Source organism: Pezoporus wallicus, unplaced genomic scaffold, assembly GCF_028554395.1.
Source record: "Pezoporus wallicus isolate ANWC-B61680 ecotype Strahan unplaced genomic scaffold, APGP_CSIRO_Pwel_v1 scaffold_8769, whole genome shotgun sequence".
Classification (NCBI taxonomy): domain Eukaryota; kingdom Metazoa; phylum Chordata; class Aves; order Psittaciformes; family Psittacidae; genus Pezoporus; species Pezoporus wallicus.
The window spans coordinates 743,261-761,914 of NW_026642673.1; the positions used below are offsets into that span (position 1 = coordinate 743,261).

The following is an 18,654-nucleotide window of genomic DNA, read 5'->3' on the forward strand; positions in this document are numbered from 1 at the left end:
GTAGCTACACAAGGCTACTTTATCCTCAGCCTCTAGCAGAGTGCAGCCAAGGTCAACTATTAGGCAAGCTTCATTAAGCCTTTCTAAATGGTGCTGTTTGCTACCATTATTCAGATGAATAATTTCCTTGTAAAGCATGAGAATTAATACCCTGGAAATCACTTTTTAAGCTATATGCATGAAGTTATTCTTCATGGCCGTACCTAATTACTCTTCAGGATGTTGCTCATGTGATAAACAGAACCACACACTCCACTATAACTACTCCACAGAGTGGAAGTACTATTATTTCCACCTCTAGAGAGACACATTGATCCTACGGCTTTTAACCATAAGAATTCTACAGTAATTGTTCCCTAACTGGTTTTAACATGCATTCCTCTTCCAGCACTTAGTTTTCAGAGTATATCTACAATTCAGTAACCTTCAGAATAATTCGGCTAATGTCCATTTAAACTCATTGCTCAGCCTCGTCCTTTTGTAACAACCTATGCTGAACAGTGTTGCATCTTCTGACTAGAAGTGACAGCAGGAACCTGCAGCCATGATGACTGGTACCAAGTGCTTCTTCCGGTTAGACCTTCCCAACATGGGATTCTGATAATGAAAATACCAACTAACTGTAGATCATTGCAGGAGGAGTATGAGCTGAGTGCTTTCTTCAGAGAGATTAAAGGAGAACATCTGATCCCGTTCCTACAGAATTTATAAAAACCTCCCTAAGAAAAACATGCTTGATCTGGCTGCTTGTGCCAACAAGCTTTCAGGGGTCTTCAGTGGATATGGACTCAAGGTATCCCATACTATTTCAGCTGTCCATGATCAGATGCAGAATGAAAAGTGTCCTATAGCAGGGATGACTCATCAGCTTTATTTAACATGGCACAACTGCAAATTTTCTATTAGCTTGGTCATTTGGATTTGCAAAACAGTAATGTCTTGAGATAAACAGACATTATCAATACCAAGAACCCAAATCGTTAGGGTTGCTGCAAGAATTCTTGTGAAACATCTGTATTTGTCCTTAGGTAATATGTAATCATTGTCCAGGTGTAGGAAATATAGCGAGCAGGGCTGAAGTAATCCATTGTGCAGCAGAGTTCCTGATCAACTGAACTTCAGATCACTCCTCTCACATTATTTATTCTCCTTTATAAACAACAATGTTCTGGTCTGTTTCATATACTTTGACTTTATAAAGAGTTCCCACAGGCAGGAGCTTCTTGAGGTTTTCCCAGATGAACACAGCAAGGTTCTCTGTGGTGCTAAAAACAAAATATGAGCAGATTCAGAACTGACAGCAAAGGTATTTGAGGAGGCTGTACCCAGAACGGAACAGGGAGGATGCTAACGGCCACAGGGAGCCATGCAGGCACCTTTTACATGATGGCACCTTGAACTTAAGTGGGGCTAGAACCATTGACAGCAAACATGGATGAAAGGAGGTCTAATTAACAGGTCATATCTGTTTCCCAAGGTGTCCACAGACAGTCTAATGTGATGAGTGCTAGATTGTAAAAGGCTCCCTAGGCAGAAGCAAGTGGTGCCTATCTTGGTATGTATGCAGGCCTTCACCCAGCCCAGCACAGTAAAGGCATAGCAGCAGGGCTCGAAGGCAGGCAGGGCACCCAGCACCTGAGATGCACAGGCCTGTGTAACAAGTGCGCAACACACACAGGTATCAAGGCTGCTCTTTCAGATGTAGGACTAAGCCTTGAAGACTGTTCCTTGTAAGCAAAGTCCCCATCACCCACCTCACAACCTCGGCAAAATATGGCACATCCTTATCCAGGTTTTTGTGGTCAAGGGGTTCCATGATCGCAACCTACAGAAAGAAAACAGTGACAGTCTTGTCACAGTTTATCAGTGGACTTGAGGTTTAAGTTACCATGCACATGGAACTACAGCAAGGCAACAGTATGCAAAAAAACAGTAAGAGCCCCACACCTACCTGTTAACTTCCCAACTGGAGACATTATATGCCTCATACCACAGAGTTAAAGCACTTTAGTCTTAAATCATTCCTTGATTTCTTCTTTATTTCCTACCATCATCAACTCACCATGTCTCCACCCTGGTACTACACAAATTGCTAAGCTCTAACCAAACCTCCCAAGGGATGTGTAGGAAAATAGTGCCATTACCTGCATATATTTTTTCAGGTCTGTCAGGTTTATAACCATTCCTGAGACTGGGTCAATCTGCAGGGAAAACAAAAAGGAGATTAACAGCCTAGGTACACCTACGTCCTTATTACCAATGCTGCCATGAGCCTGTACAAATCAGAGTATCTGTGCGCACCTCTTTCCACCTTCACAGAGTTCCAGTTCCACTCCTGTGATATTCCCAAAGTACATACAGCCTATAAAAAACCTCCAGTGGTTCTACTCTCTCTTAAAAGCTGACACCAGGGAAGAAAAACTCACTGAAATAATCTTCAAGCAATGCTCCAGCTTGAGCATAACCAGAAAAACTGGCATTAAACTTCTGTGTTGAACATGCAGGGACAAATGAGACGAGCCTGAGTTCAGGACATCCTCCCATCTGGAGAAGGCACAGCTCGAGGGCCAAAATCAGCTGTGCAATTTACAGCATATGTGGGAAATGCAGAAGGAAGAGGTTTTAAAATTTTAGTTTCAGTTCAGTTTAGTTTCAGTTCCTAGGAACTGGAAATCCTCATAAAGTTGTTTGGAAAACATACACCAAAGTAATATCAAAATAACACTGCAGAATACACAGAACAATTCGGGATGAGGGGTGAGAAACGACCTAGGAACTCTACTAATTGAGCTAGAACTTCAGTACTGTGGAAGATGGGGACCCATCTGTCCTGCCACCCTAAGGACTGGAAAAAAGAAATGCTCATCACACTTACCTCTCCACGCACAGTGACTATAACTGGAAAAAAGAAAAAAGAAAGTATCGGGTCACGGTGACACCATGAGACCACGACACTAACAACAAATACACTACGGATAGGGACAGAAAACCCATTCATCACATATCCACAAGGACTGGTGCATTGCTTCCCAGCATTTAAAAGTGGGACTGTTTTTACAACATGGTTATCCACTCCATAAAGAATAATGACTCAGAGTCACCCAGCTCATCGAAAAAGTCGTTCACCAAGGTCTAATGCCCAGAGACACACCACTATCCCCAAAGTGCTCACTGCAGGCAGAGATAAGGCTACGTGACTTCCAAAGTACCTACTCCCTATGACAGCCTCTGCCCAGCACACTCAAGATCAGAGTCTTCAGATCAGCAAAGTCTTCTGGACAATGCAGATATACAACCCATACAAACACCAGCTTTAAGAGGGCCAAATGTGCAGTCCAGCAATTTGTCAACTTGTTCTCCCTGACAAAACTAGCAGCTCTGTAGCAGAGGTTTTATAGCGCTAACAAGGAGCCAGCCTAATAACTGGAGAGATGTGGTTCTATGTGCACAGGTTGCACATAGATGGTAAAAGAACTTGTGAAAACAACATTCAAATGAAGTTCATGGGCTGTGTAAATCATATGTCTTTTGCTTAGAAAAATCTTCATTCAAAACTCAGTGATTTTACAGATTATAAATAAGTAGATTTCACGACTGAAAGGAGTTTCAAGGCCAGGTTGGGTAGAGCTTTGAGTAACCTGGTTAGTGGAAGATGTGGTGGCAGGGGTGGTGGAACTAGGTGATATTTAAGGTCCCTTCCAACCCAAACTATTCTGTGATTCTATGATTTTGAGCTATTTATTATCTATTTAACTTAATAGCTTACAAATCCATGCCTTGGTTCAACCTCCCTCCGCTGAAGATTCCTTCTAATTATAAAAAAATAAAACCCAAATCAGCCACTAAAAGCCATACCAGACTGCTGAGACACATCACTGGCCCATTTCTTCCATGGGTTATTCCGCATTCAACTCAGCCTGCACGAGCAGCCTCTGTCCATGACTACACGTGTAATTACCTTTATAGTTGTGTCCATGGCCATTTGGATTGTTGCATTTCCCAAACAGCTTCCGATTTTCCTCATTACTCAGTGATTTACTGTGAGAAATACAGACATGGCATTTCAAGATGCATCAGAAATGATCCTGGCTTCACTTCAGCTGTGATTGCTTTTTAGCTCTTCTGTCTGTTCACTCTCCCAGATTTAACCCACTACCTCTTTTCTACTTAGAAGGCACAAACAGAACCCGAGAAGCATTTGGCTGGCAAAAGATGTTGCTGAGAATGGAGCTTCTTTTGATGTAGTTTTGTATTTATACGTGCAAGTGTCGTAACAACTGCCTAACGGTGCTGCTGTATAAACTCTAACAGCTATTCACACATGAATATGGCAAAATCACTTGGGCTCCTAGGACGAAGCACCTGGAGCAAACAATGCTTATTATTAATTGACAAAGCTTGAGGAACTTCTCCAAGAAGTGCAGAAGATGACTTCCAAGTCTTTCTTTTGCAGGAATTCAAGTACCTATTCCCAGGCATACTTCACGTCAGGGCACTCTTTAGGGATATTTAAGTTCTGAGGAAAAGCTGACAGATGAGGGGCACAGTGAGTTGTACACAAACCGCAAGCGTAATTTGCCCCATTCAGAAACAAAACTTCAGCTCACGTTAAACCCAGTTTAGCAGCACCGATGTCTGAAGCCCGGACTGACTAGTACAGGCTGCACGGAGCAGAACCGGGAAGCACGGGGCAACAGCACGCACATACACACACGCGCGCGCAGCTCGGCGAGACCTTTGTGCCTTTCCGCCGAGGCCGGTCGGGAAGGGGGGGAACCGCTGCCGCCCCGCGGGTGTTTCCGCGTCCCGGGGCCGCTCACCTGTGCAGCCGGTGGCAAGCGCTGAAGGTGACGGCGCGGGAGATCCGCGCCAGCCGCGCTGCGGGCGGCGCCATGGCTGGACCGCGGAGAGCGCTGCGTGCGCGCTGGCGCAGGCGGCTCCATCCGGGCCCCAGCGCGTACCGGGGCCGGGCCTCGGCAGCACCGCCCGCGGGAGGTGCTCGCCGAAACGTCGGCGAATGCCCTGTTTGCGCTTCCCCATCGCCGGGGGGGGGGGGCAGGAGGCGGCTCTCGCCCTTCCCCTGATGTTTACATTGTTCGGGGCCGCGGCTGGGCTGCTTGTCCTTGTCCGCAGCTAGTGTCTCCTTGCACACAGCCTGCGATCGTGTATGAGCCAGTGATACGGGAAGAAAGTAAAAAAGGCTGTAAAGAGCCCCGGTGTCAACCCCGCAAATGCGGGAGTATGACAACAGCGCCAACGGAAGGACCATCGGTGTCATTCGCTGTAGCAAATGCTTTCCTACACCAGCTGTTTACTAGCTCACTTTTCACTAAATCACTGAGTGATGCAGAAAACTGGAAGCGCTCTGCGAACAGCAATCGAAATTATGGGAATCAGTAAGAGGACAAGACGGGGCTGTTTAAAACATTTCTAAGTGGGCTTCCAGGGGAGGGAAGGATCGCCTCTGAAAGAAGAAACGTGAAGCCGAAGAACATGCATTGCATTTTCCAGTCCGTTTTTCATAGTAAAGCTCCAAGCCTCGGGGCAGGATCAGTGTATAACAAGAACAGGAGGAAAAACAGCTCTTAAGGTAGCGGAGTACAACGTGTGCGCAGCGCAGCCAGGGGCTAGGATTACATGCTATTGCAGGAAAGCAGTCGGCTGGCAGGGCTGGAGAGCCAGCAACGGGAGGCGTTTGCCATCTAGTGGCTTTGTGAGATCAGCTTTGACGGGAGACAGTCTGCTCACAGTGCCGCAGCCTGGTGTACGACCCTGGTTTCTCTCCCTTGTTTTTTCCCCAAGGCCTGTAAGGAAGGTGGAGAAGGGTCAGAGGGGAGACAAACCTGGGTCGTTTGGGTAGAGCGACTCAGCTCTGATTTGATTCAGTTCTGTCCGGGCTGGCCTCCAGAATATCAGAAGTGAAGTGCTATAGAGGGCTTCCTTCAACACACCTATCCACCTACACTTCGGAGTTCAAATATAGGAGCCTGGACGGGGAAGCAAGCTTATGAGAGTGTGTTTGAGTTTGATCTGCTGTGCTTAAGAGCAAAGGGATATCAAAGCCACGATGGAGTTCTACGTGTTTCACACTGGTTGAATTAGGAGAAGGGCAGCAAATGTTAGCCACCAGAGCTGTATCCAGGTATATGCTGTTTAAGCAGGGGCATGGTGAAGATGTGTTGTGCATATCCACAAGACCATATAACATAAAATTTGTGTCATGGTTGCAGCTGTTGCCTCTTGTGGCACAGCACAAAGTTGGCCATGGGTCTGTTGAGGGCAGGGAAAAGAAGGAAGAAACTTCACAAGTTTTTATTTGAGGGCACCATCAGTGTACAGTGAAAAGCACTACAAGTACAGCTTCTGTGAGCATTTGCACTTGCCTTCTGGAGTTCACGGAAGGCAGTCTTTATGCAACGGGGTGAAACTGCATGCCTTCATTTGGCCTACCTGTTACTAGTTGGTTTTACTCCTCTCTTCTGCTTTACACATTTCAGCCAAAGTCACAGCCCTAAGCACCAATATTCTCTTCCCTTCAGAGCACATTGCTACCAAGGGAAGGCATGATCATCTTAGTTTCCATTTTCTGCATTGCAAGCCTTATGCATGGCAGCTTTTGCAAACTGCTGCTAACTGGTCTATCAAGAAAAAGCAGTGGGCTGTTTGAGTGAAGAGGCTTCTGCCTTCCTCTGACCCTCTGCTGTTTACTGTTAGGAACATAGCAGTAACTCAGAGGTTATAATAAAGAAAAAGCAGTTACTTCATCCAGCGTATAATGCAAAGGTAGGAGATAAAAGAAAGCAGTGGTTTCTTTCTGAATCTGATGTGGTCCTGAGTTAGAGGAGATGACAAGGTCTTCAGTCAGTGAGAAGTAAAGACACCATGGAATCCATAAGGCATTGGCACTGCAACTTCTGCTCGCCCCAATTCTCTAAAGGTTTCTGCATCCAAGACAAGCAGGAAAGCACTATGGTTCTGCAGGGTGAAAAGAAAGCCAGAATGAATAGCCAGGCTGAACTTCATTCCAGTGTCAGTTTTGTGGTATAGAAAGTAAACCTAACTATGTGACTTTGACAAACTAGTAGCAGTAAAATTACCTCAGCTGGGCAGACCACAACAGACAAGATGACTCCACTGTCTTCTGCTGTGGCATTAGGCACTGGCACAAACACAGGCTCTGATGGGTATGATCCATCCTCCTGCCAAATCTAGCAAGCGCAGTAACATATGGATTTGTTTCATATCATTAATACTTGTCTACTACAGTTAGCAGAGTTGCAAGTTGGCGTGCTCCCCACAAAGATGCCCAGGCACACTCTGTCCTCCAAGAAACCTGCAGTTCCACCTTTTAATTAATTCTTTTGATTCTACAGTGTGATGATGCCATTGTTGTGACAGCATGCGTATTGTGCCAGGCATCATGCAAACAGGGAGTGAAAAGGGTTTCTATAACTCATTTCATCTAACAGCTTGCACTGGCACAGATACAAGATACAAGCTCAGAAAGCACCACCATCCTAGCTGGCACAGCCATCTTCACACCACCCTAGTGCAGACCATGTTGTTCCCAGGTCAGTTCAGTGGAGTGAATCCCACTGCTGAAAAAAGATAATCTTGCTTCGCCTCACCTTAAAATCCTTGGTCTCCACATCAACCTTGATCAAGGAATCTCCAACCAAATGCCCAAAACCACATCCATAGAAGTAACGGTACTTCCTACCATTGTACTTAGAGTAGTTGATCTGGGGGAACTCCAAGCCCCCAACCTTTTCAAAGCCTTCAGGGTGGAGATTTTCATGTGTGCACCAGACCTAGAAGTATGCATTACACAACTGTCAGTTTAGCTTTGACGGGGCAGAAGACCCGACTGATCCCACCTACCCACTGCACAACCACTGTGGAGAAGAAATGTTTAAAGATGAGCCTGACACTGAACTTAGGCAGGTAGATGCACCAGTTCCATCTCTCTTGTCTGTTTCACCCAAAGAACCAACTCATCATCACAGATGTTGGAAACTTCAAGAATCAGTCTGATGTGAAAAGCAGAAGTCTACATACTCCTGCACTGCTAGCTGTACTCGTTTTGGCTAGGGTAGAGTTAATTTTCTTCATTGTAGCTAGCATGGGGCTATGGTTTGGATTTGTGCTGAAAACAGTGTTGATAATTCATGGATGTTTTCGTTACTGCCGAGCAGTGCTTATACAGTGTCAAGGCCTTTTCTGCTTCTCACACCATCCCAGAATTGAGTAGGCTGGAGGTGCACAAGAAATTGGGAGGGGACACAGCTGGGACAAGTAATCCCAACTGGCCAAAATACCATATGACATCATGCTCAGTGTATAAAGCTGGAGAAAGAAGAAAGACCATTCCGAGAGATGTAATTTTGCCTTCCCAAGTAACTATTACACATGAGCCCTGCTTTTCTGGAGATGGCTCAACAACTGCCATACTGCAGGAAGTAGTTAATTAATTCCGTGGTTTGCTTTGCTTGCATGCATGGCTTTTGCTTTATCTATTAAACTGTCTTTATCTTAACCCACAATTTTTTTCACTTTTATTCTTCTGATTCTCTCTCCCATCCCACTGGGGCAGGAGTGAGCAAGCAGCTGAATAGTGTTTAGTTGCTAGCTGGGGTTAAACCACTGCACTTAACTCAAAAAAATCCCACATCCAGCACTCAACAGTCTGATGTACAAAGTACATACAGAGATGACTCCACTCATAGTGGACAACACATGCTCTACACCACCGAATGCCACTCTGTAGGGCTGTTCAGGCTGGAAGCAAAGAGCAGTTCTGTACCCAGGTGAAAGCAGAGACTATTTTGTCAATGAAGTTTAGCTAATTATCATAAAGGCTCATGATACTCTTGGGCATTTTTAGAAAGTCACAATCTGTCTTTGCTCCCTCGTTTAAAGCAATTTGGTAGCCTTGGTACTAAAACACTAAGTCCCACCTTAGTAATGACCAAACCTTGCTTGCTTGGTGGACAAGATCTGGGAAGATAATAGTACAGATTGGTAACTGTTGCAGGCAACCTCACCGGTGCCATAAATGCAGTTATGTAAGTCTTTAATACATACCTTGCCATCTGCATCTTTCACAGCTCTTGCTAATGTATAAGACAGTGGGTTCAGATTCTTCCCCACAGGTGTGTCTGAATTCACATTCAGTGGGAGAACAAAACGACGAGGGAAAGCTCGGGATATTGAGTCATAAATCTATTGCAGAGACAGAAACAGTGATGGAAATAGCAGAGTGGCACTGCAGGCTAAGTGCCTTTTTTTGAGAACAATTCTGAAGTTTTAGACATTCCTCCCACCCCTGAAAACTTCTATTATGTTTTTTACCAAGTGCTGATTAGGGTTTTTTTTTGTTCCAGTACTTTACAGAAGAAAACAAAAAAGAAAATCAATTAAATGGTTCAGCATTGCTTTCACAGTAATTAATGCTGACTTGTGTATGCAAATCACTCAGCATCCAAATCCAGCACAGGGACATGTGCTGCACTATATTTTATTCATTTGGAGCAGAGTTGCATTGATCCTTTTTACAGCTTGTCCACATATGCCCCGCTGACTGTGTGACTTTAGTCCTTCTTGACCAACCAACACCATGAGCTAATAGGGGGAGCAACCTAGCAGCCTCAGTGTGGGAGACATCCTGTGGGTTGTATGAGAAGAATAATTCCACTCTTCAAGCCAAGTTTAGAACCCATAATACTTTCAAATATTAAGCCTTCCAAACAAAATAGGTGGCAAGGACCCTGTTCTGGTGGTTTTCAGTTACTTCAATCTCTAACTCACCAGTTCAGTTTCACTTTAAACATATGTGTTAATCTTGAAACCCTATTTTCAAACCTTTTAGGTTCTGTGTAACCATATTAAACTGGTTGAGGAACTCTGCCAAACAACATATGGTTAGTCAGCAAGCAAAAGCACTAAGCATGAGTCGGGGAAACCAGACAAATCATGTTTAGGCATGCCCTGAGTCTGTCAGTGCAGTGTCAGTTTAAGATTCCATTCTGAAATGACTTGTACTGATGTGTGTGTATGTGTCCTGGGTGCAGTTTAATGGCTGTGCTGTTTGTCAGTTAAAGAAAGTGGTTGTTGGAAACACATGCATCATAAGGACATATGGGCACTTTCAGACAGATCAAATTATAGCTTCTGTGCTCAGAGAAGGCTGAACAAGAGCTGGAATCAGTTTGTAAACAAATACTCAAACTATACTTGATTTAATGTTCACCACAGTAAAGGAAAGCAGAACAAAATGACCCTATGGGGACACAACTGTACTTTTCAGATTAGAACTGATTTGCTTCTAAACAGGTCAGAACAAAGACAGAGGAAGTTCAGATTTGTATGAACATGTTGCTCAAATGCCTGCCCTTCACCCACAATATGATGTGCTTCCAATAAACACACCTGCAGTACAAGAAATTGAAAGCACCCCCACTTTTCCATTGTCTGACCTATGCAAAATAATGCCTCTTACATGGCATTAAATGGTGCTTTTGAAGAGTTGGACAAAACAAGTTATTTATGATTACATGCTATTGTGAGGTGAATGTGAGGAACAAAGTAAGAGTTCCTGTGATGATTGTGTTTCTGTGAATGACATAATAAAGGCAGGTTTTCTGAAGCAATGCCTTTAAACAGGGTTTTCTTTCTTTTGCATGAAAAGTCATCAAAAATTTACTTAAGAGTCATGCATAAACTTATTTTGCATACTTTCTTGGGGGAAACATTTTATTACACATGGGTATGGAAAATGAGTATCATTAAAAATGACATTTTAAAACAAGTACATTCTGCCAGGCTGATGGAGTTCTGTCATACACCAGTTTTAAACTTTTCAAGAAAATGCTGCATGGAAATTATCTCCTAGGAGACTTGAAAGAAAAATACCAACAGATCAATAGATCATTATTTTAGTTTTTCCTTGTAGTTTCCTTTCCCCGTTCACATCCTTCATCCTGTGGTCTCCCAAACATAGTGTTCTCCATTCTACTAACTTGTCCCTTGCTTCAGAAAAGTAACTCAACCAGCATGGGGCCCCATCAGATCTTACACAACACAAATGCAGAGATCTTACCTGATCTAGACCTTCTCCGCTCCTCCGCAGATTCTGAAGTTTGTAAGTACTCAGAGTTGTTCCATCATCCTGGCAGCACAGATCAAGGACCACGCAGCCATGATCTTCAAAGGCATTGATTTGATGAAAAGAAGCAAAGGGCTTACTGTACCACTGCCCTGGCAGCACCTACAGTGACCATAAGTGAGGTTAAATTTCCTCTCGAAAGATCATAGCACCTCAAAGTTTCCTTTTTTCTCTCCCATTTCATTCCCCACTCATTCCTTGGTATTTGACTTGTGTCTGTGATACTACAGAATGGCTACTTTAAGCCAGTAAGTAAGCAAAACCAGATGAAGAAAAGCAAAAATGTAAAGCAGCCCAGGATAGGCCCCTTGCTTTCATGACTCCATCCCTACAGCACCATTTCCATGACTGGCTTTTTTATACTCTGTGTAGTACTTGTGAACTGCATTTCAGTCCCTGAGCTGGAATCCTCAAATTGCTTATTTCTCCCTGTTCTTTTAGGGCTGGCAAAGAAATGCATCAATAGAGAGGAAAATGCATGAGGTAATCCCACTTCTAATAAAACTACACATACTCATATAAAGCCTATATTACAGTAACTTCTGGACTGATTCATACAGCTATCTCTGACTGCTACCCAGCACTGTTCTGGTGGGATCTAACATTCCAGCTACAGCTGCATAGCCTGCTGGAGAGGACAAAGATCCATGTACCTCCCCAGTGTACTTATTCACCACATGGAAGCAAGTATTGTACTGAGGCTCCCAGCTTATCCCTTCAGAAATTGCTTTCCCATGGAGCTTGGAAGTGATAATCTGTAACAGATTCAGCTTGATGGGTTGCTCAATGAAAATGATGTAGTTTTCACTCATTCCTGAAAAGAGAAGGAAGGAGATATCGTCTGAGCACTAGGCAATGTAGGGGCAGAGGGCAGAACAGCCCTATCTGCCTCGCAGTAGGCTAAATCTGGAAAGTTTGAGATAGATAGTATTCTTACCAAAGCTGTGATAGTAGGAGGGTTTCATCCTATCCATTGGAGCAATGGAGCACAGTACTTTCGCTCCTTCTAACGTGTCACTGCAGTTTGACTTCTGTGGAGGGACCTGAATGATGTTATACCTAGACCCTGGAAAGGAGGAAGGGTCTTCAACACCACTGAGACGAGAGACTGCCCACATTCATGAAACCAAAGTCAGGCTCTGTTCCTTTGTTTCCCTAGGATACTAGGAACCACGGTCATAGCTAAACTGAGCAGAAAACAAAAAGTCAGTTGTAAAGTCAATAAAACAATCTATGGAGGATTACCTAGCAAATAAAAAAAGCAACATGAAAGGAAGTAGAAGGATCTTCTCAGCCTGATAGACTGCCACCTAACTTTATTATCTGCAATGCATTCCTTATGTTAATTTAGATGATCCTGTAAGAACAGGATCAGAAGAAAACCAAGTTCATAGCTTGTGCATCAAAGGAAATGAATACTTGAGCCTTGGTGATTACTTATACTCATTTCATAAATCTGACCACATGGGCAGGAAAGAATGGCATATTTGGAATATTAATCTGTAGTTTGGTCTCTCCAGCTGAAAGGAGCATGTGCTGCAAAGATGGATATTGCTAAAGCCAAAAGGAAATGAAAACAGCACAAATGAAAAATGATCTAAATTGGGCAACTCTTCAGTGAACTGGAACCAGCCTGAGGTACCACAACAAAGAGCAGTGGCTGTTTGCACAGGCCTCAGGCATGTGGAAAAAGAAAAGGCTTTCATGTAACTAATAGGGAAAGCTAGCTCTGGGCAGCTGGGTACCTGTTGAATATACACAGGCCAAAGTTAGAAGCAAACTAATTGCTGATAGAAGCCATTGTTATGGGACTGCCTGACATTCTGAAATAAGAACTAATCTGGTTTGCCATCATTTTGGCACAAAGAGAAACAGCATCTTCAAGGTCTCTTTAGACACTGAAGTTTCTTCAAGAACTGCTCTTTGAAGCAGCAGCAAGAAGCAGCCTGTACATCCTGTCTACAAGCCAGGCCTGTTCACGCCCAGTCTTACCATGTTTCCCGTACGAATTTCCCATGTTGTATGTTGTGCCATCAGACTCATAATGAGGATGAGCAGTGGCCCCATTCACTGCAACAAATTTGCTCCAGTCTACCTGCAAATGCCAGAGAATGTCAGTCAGTATAGAAGCTTCCTGTTACTGTGTAGCAAGCCACAGCCCTTCTAAATGTCAGTTTCATGAACGTCTGAGGAAAAACAGCATAATGATTATGGCTCTAGTGTGGGATCTGGACTTAAGCCTTCATTTTATCTGGAATCTTCCTGAAATCCTTGAAAATTAACAATTTTTCTCTGCGTGTTAGTCCTACCAGTAAAATGTGACTAATAGCACCAGCCATTTCTCTGAGAGACATGAAGGTTACTAATGGCAAGAAGAGTTGACACGGTGGGAATGTTGCCCTTATGAGCAGTGCAGCTAGGAGCCCGTGGGATAACCACAGAGATATGCATGAAGAGACAGTCACTGCCCCAAAAAATCACAGTTTTTGAAAGTACCTATAGCTAATTGACAGAGTTTACTCTCCTCACAGAAAAATCAGTTCAGCTTCGATGTGTACAGCTAGAAGGGAAAGTTAGGACAAAGGTACAGTTGTGAGTACTGTTAACACGTATTCCTAGTTCCTGGGTTAGGGTATCATTTTGTCTCAGACAATGCAGGGGCTGTGTTGGGAAGAAAGGCTGAAGGAAAAGGTTGGAGGAAGATCAATCAATGCATCTAAGAAGCAGCTTAAATGGGATTTTATTTTAATGAGATGGCTCAGAGCTGAACGTTCAAACTAAAAGTACTCACACATCTTTTCATTACTGCATTATGGTTTACAAAACAGATAAAACGGCAGATTGTCAAACTCAAGTATAGAGCATGCTATACTTCATAAACAGAGTTTTTTCATGACTCATAACTGATCCTGTATGAAGGGAAAGACCCCTGGAATGCCTCCCTCAAGATCTGAAGGTGTGCTAAGCCTGGTATTTTGTGGTATTAAATAGCCTGTCATAACATACAGGCACAGTAGTTAAAACTGATTTAAGAATGACAGAATCCTTCCTCAGATCTTCTCACATTCCTCTAGCCCACCTAATACCCAAATTCACTGTAAGGGTGCAGGCAGGGGGACATATAGCTTATGATTGCATTTCACAAGTCATTCTTCCCTCAAATACAGCCACCCTCCTGTGAGATGATGCACAGAACATATGGGAAGACTTCTGCTCTGACTTTTCAATTCACTTGTTAACTAAAGTGGCAAAAATGAACTCTGACTTGGCTTTACATTGATTTTACCACCTGTTCACAACAGAGGGCTTAGCGGAGACTCTGAAGGGCAGTTTTGGAGTGTTTAAAACTGGGAGTGTAAGAAGGAGGTAAAGGGAATAGACAGGAAGAATGAGAGATGAGATCAGTGATGTGAACTTATTCCTGTATGCACTTGTATCCTTCACACACTGGTAGATACAGGCAAGTCCAGACAAGTAGCGACTGCACTGTAAAAATGCCAGCTGTACCCAAACGGAAATTAGACTATATCTGTCTCCCCCTTGCTTGCTACAGTGGGCAGTGACTGAATCTTCACTCACGAAAGCCGCCTTTTTGCTAAGAGATTTTTCAGGGACTCAATCACATCACGAAGAGATGCTTATTGCTATGGCCCAGAGCTGCACTGGTAATTTCTTTTGGAATCTGCCTTCCACCTTGCTGCTCCTAGAAACAGCAAGGAATACCTCCTGTATCATAAACTAATTCCCTTATCCCACCTGCCCACACCTTTTCCTTCGTTTCAAGCGTTTCCGGGTCCACTTTGTACATGAAGATGTTCTCACTGGTGGCATAATAGTCTCCTTTATACACAACGTAGTTCACACTGGCATTGTCACTTGGCTCTGAAACAAAATCCTGTGTTTGTACACAGCTCTGTTTAAGTATACATCATATTACAGCAAGTTAGACATGTTTAAACAAATAAACCCATTTGCAATGAACTAATCCTTGTGACTGATACCTCACTAATCTACAAAAGGCACTCAGGAAACTGTCTGCACAACTGAGCTCAGAACAAAAGGACAAGGACTGGTTCTGGAAGAAGTCACTGAACCAAAGCCAAGATAATCTTCATACTGCCACACACCGTTTGTTTCAGACCTCTTATTACTCTCCCTTTCCTCCTTAGCCAAAGCCCTCTCTTCTGACAGCCATATGAAGAGTGCCTTGTTTGATTTACAGCATTGGAAACAAAAGAGGCAAGACTTCAAGCTACAACTTGGGGTGAGGAGAAGGCAGAGACGCTATTTCTGTGACACGGCTTGGACGGGGAATGCTTCTTCCCTCTTCTCTTTCTCTATAATACTGAATCAGGTAGATGCCTTTCAAGAGCTATACACACACAACAGCTAGGGGTGTTCTTGCTACAGCTAGGGGAGCTGAGACTCACTAGACAGGTAGCCGAGAAGAGCTGAGGAAAAAGCAAATCCCCCAGTTGAACACTGGTGGGAGCAACACAGAACCTGGAGTTGCTACACAGAAAGCCTGGAGGACAGACATAGCCTACAAGTGTGTAAAGGGCCAAATAGGCACAGGTGTGCAGTAACAGCCTGCTGGAGTTTGGAAAAGAAGATGGGAGATGTAGATAGCTTTGAAATTTATTGAGAGATTTATTACTGGGGTGGGGAGCTGGGGAACTAGGCTGGGGAACTAGTGAGTGAAGGTATGAGCACCTCTGAAGAGAACAGAAGCATGACAGGACAGGGTTCACCTCCTCAGGGAAAATAAGAAGCAGAAGATAGTCACGCATGTGAGCAACAAGTTGGAAAGTTCAGGTCTGTTCTGCTTTTAGTGGAAAGTACTTTGCTTGCATTTAAGCCTGTTTCTTTCCTGACATACATAGAATCCTATAGGTAATGCTTCTTCCATTCCTGTGCAATATTGTCTCTTACCCTACTAATATAATCTCATGCATCTTAGTACAGGAAGGGATTAGCCCACTTACCCTACAAGCTTAGCAAGGCAAGGTGTTTAAAGGGCAAAGCTGTACCTCAGGTAGAACAGCACATTGTAATGCTCATAATCAGGACTGCACAGGGTGTCCTTTGTGGAATGATTTCTGTTGGAAATTTGCAACAAATTCGGGAATCGAGGTGAGCCAAAGCAGCACTAAAACATTAAACTGAATGTGCCTATTGCAGCTAAGCCTGGCACCAGCTTGCAGGTTTGCTGGTTTTGTTCTAAGGGGTAATCTTCAAAGAACATGGGCTCGGAATAGGCCTACCGGACTTCCTTACATCTCCCTTTAAACCTAACTACAAGTTCCCCAAATCTCAGAATATCTTTTACTTCTTAGAATCCCTCTTACGTGGCATCTCAAAGCGTGACATGAAGCGCCCAAAGACACTCTTGCATGGGTCTGGCATTGCCAGCGTCCCAAATTCTGAGACCATGATGCGGTTATGCTGGCTGTTAGTCAGGTAGGAACTGCTCTGCAGAAACTTGCTCCGATATGTCACTGTGCCATTTTCCAACTGGAATTGATGCAACAGGGCCATGCCATCAAACCAATGGTTAAATCTTCAAGAAGAGATAAATAAGAGAACAAGAGTTGGGCACAATATGTTGTTCTGCCATACTGTTCCCTCCTGCCTTTAGGTTTAGCATTGTTTGTAAAAAGCCAAAGCCCAGATCCCATGAACACGTGAACATGCATAGCCTCATCTGGGAGAACATTTGAATTGAGTGAAACAATTTGTAATTGCAGCTGTGGGACCTGAAGTTAGATTCTGACTTTCAGTGAGATTTAGGCTCCCTGTATTACTTTTGAAAGTGACCTCAGGGACTTCTGAAAATGCTATGTATAAGCTTTTGGGGGAAGTAATCTCCACTGGTAAACTTTGCAAACTCCCGCACAGGGAACAGAAATTGTACTATACAACAGGAATACAAATTATTACTGGAAGTCCAAGCGCACAAGAAGGAGCCTGTAGCTCTCAGCTGGTTTCAGGATTGTATTCCCTCTGAAATGACGTATCTCTGAGACACTGAGAAAACCTTATGGTTTATCTCTACAACTGTAATGAGAAGATCACCTTTGGGCCAGTTGCTGCCACCAGATTCAGTGGAGGAAGAGCTATGTTTGTCAGTTAGCTAGAATGGCAGATTCCGAGTCAAAGGCAGTAGCTGCCTTCTTGGAATATTTTAAGACATTATTTTTAAAATGAGAGGCATTTGTTTCTAAAGCAAGTCATTTTGCACAATCGATTTTACAAATTCTGTCCCAGATTTCAGAGTGTTCATAGGATGGACTTTGTTAATGACAAAGGACTAAGCGTGTGAATGTTTTAATCCCCAGATCCGTTCCCTCATTATACCGTTCTCAGTAGGTCACAGCCTCTCTGTGACTCAGCTTCTCTAACCTTAATAAGTTAACCATGCTCCTATTTCAGAGAGCTCACTGGGACATTCCAGATGAGGGAGCAACTGTTCTCTAAAAATATGGTAACACAAGCATTTCTTCCTCGTCTTACTCAAAAAGAAACTACAATGTGCTCCTACCAGTGGTGAGACATTTGAGCGGGTCCCCTTTAGTTTTAGGCAGAGCTCAGGCCAGAATCATTTGACAAATTCACCAAACATGGACTTACTTCTCCTTGCCAAACTCAAACTTTCCAGGACCATTCCTCAGAAGATTGCCATTTATCCATTTGGGAATATGTCCTTTAATCTTCGCTGGGATGGGTTGAGGGGTCTCCTCTACCGTCTGCATTAAGGGTGAGATGCATTGCAAACCCTTGGGGCTGTGGAAGGTGATTTCCTCTTTTGATGGGTTGGGCAGGAAATTCTTTAAACCTGCAAAGCAAGCAGTGAGAACAAAATGCAGGTGACTGAGATTCTCGCTTGAATAAACAGTCAGCTGCTAGAGCTTAAGTTTGGATGTCTAGAAGAATAGCATTTAGCTATTCTTGGCTGCAAGCAGCCAAGCTGTAGCTGATATTCAAACTAAAGCTGTGTTCCCATAATACCCCACAGCATCCCACAGAAAGCTGAAAATCCAGTGGATTTATCTTTACTGTAATTAATCCATTAGAAACACCTGTTCTGTAGTCCAGAGGAGGTAATAAAACACATGAGAATGATAGGAAAGAGAACTTTTCTTTTAATTAACGAAGCTTCTATTCTGAAATTATTTCAATAAGTAACTGAGAGGAAGTAATAAATGAAGATTTATTATAAGAATCTGTGAGGTTTCAAAAAGAAATCTGTTCCAAGCTAGGATAATACACAGAGTAATGTTGAGGGGGAGCCCTAAAAGTAATCTCCCAATGATTTCTGACAAGCAGTCTGCTGAAAGAAGTGACAGAAAGGAGCTAGTCTTACCCTTGCAGACCAAAGCCACAAGAGGACTGGTGTAAGTGGCCATCCTGTAAAGCAGTGCATGTTCACAATGCTGCCAAAAGCAAGGCAGAGCTGCGCACACCTCAGATAAAAAAATCTGCATTCTAAA

At 43.6% G+C, this 18,654-nt stretch overlaps 2 protein-coding genes across 5 annotated transcripts in view; both read right to left on the reverse strand.

The window, feature by feature from the left end:
* Positions 1–848: 848 nt before the first annotated feature.
* PTS (6-pyruvoyltetrahydropterin synthase) lies at positions 849–4,943 on the reverse strand. Of its 2 annotated transcripts, none has more exons than XM_057432014.1 (6): positions 4,821–4,943; positions 3,959–4,038; positions 2,876–2,898; positions 2,145–2,201; positions 1,755–1,825; positions 849–1,265 (listed from the first exon to the last, which is right to left on the reverse strand). In XM_057432014.1, exons 1-6 carry the CDS (start codon positions 4,892–4,894, stop codon positions 1,142–1,144), a joined length of 429 nt encoding a protein of 142 aa, XP_057287997.1. In that variant the 5' UTR covers positions 4,895–4,943; the 3' UTR covers positions 849–1,141. The 2 variants fall into 2 exon arrangements, with proteins under 2 accessions (XP_057287997.1, XP_057287998.1); XM_057432015.1 differs by lacking the exon at positions 4,821–4,943 and adding an exon at positions 4,466–4,494.
* A 1,353-nt stretch (positions 4,944–6,296) lies between these two features.
* BCO2 (beta-carotene oxygenase 2) overlaps positions 6,297–18,654 on the reverse strand; it is a 36,954-nt gene continuing 24,596 nt past the window's right edge. For all 3 annotated transcript variants that reach the window (XM_057432055.1, XM_057432053.1, XM_057432054.1), the window contains 11 exons: positions 17,795–17,999; positions 16,513–16,724; positions 14,931–15,046; positions 13,157–13,259; positions 12,102–12,230; positions 11,818–11,978; positions 11,099–11,266; positions 9,085–9,222; positions 7,629–7,811; positions 7,098–7,208; positions 6,297–6,975 (listed from right to left, as the gene is read on the reverse strand). In XM_057432055.1, the coding sequence (XP_057288038.1) occupies positions 6,862–6,975; positions 7,098–7,208; positions 7,629–7,811; positions 9,085–9,222; positions 11,099–11,266; positions 11,818–11,978; positions 12,102–12,230; positions 13,157–13,259; positions 14,931–15,046; positions 16,513–16,724; positions 17,795–17,999 (1,640 nt within the window). In that variant the 3' untranslated portion in view covers positions 6,297–6,861. The remainder of the gene's footprint in view (positions 6,976–7,097; positions 7,209–7,628; positions 7,812–9,084; positions 9,223–11,098; positions 11,267–11,817; positions 11,979–12,101; positions 12,231–13,156; positions 13,260–14,930; positions 15,047–16,512; positions 16,725–17,794; positions 18,000–18,654) is intronic.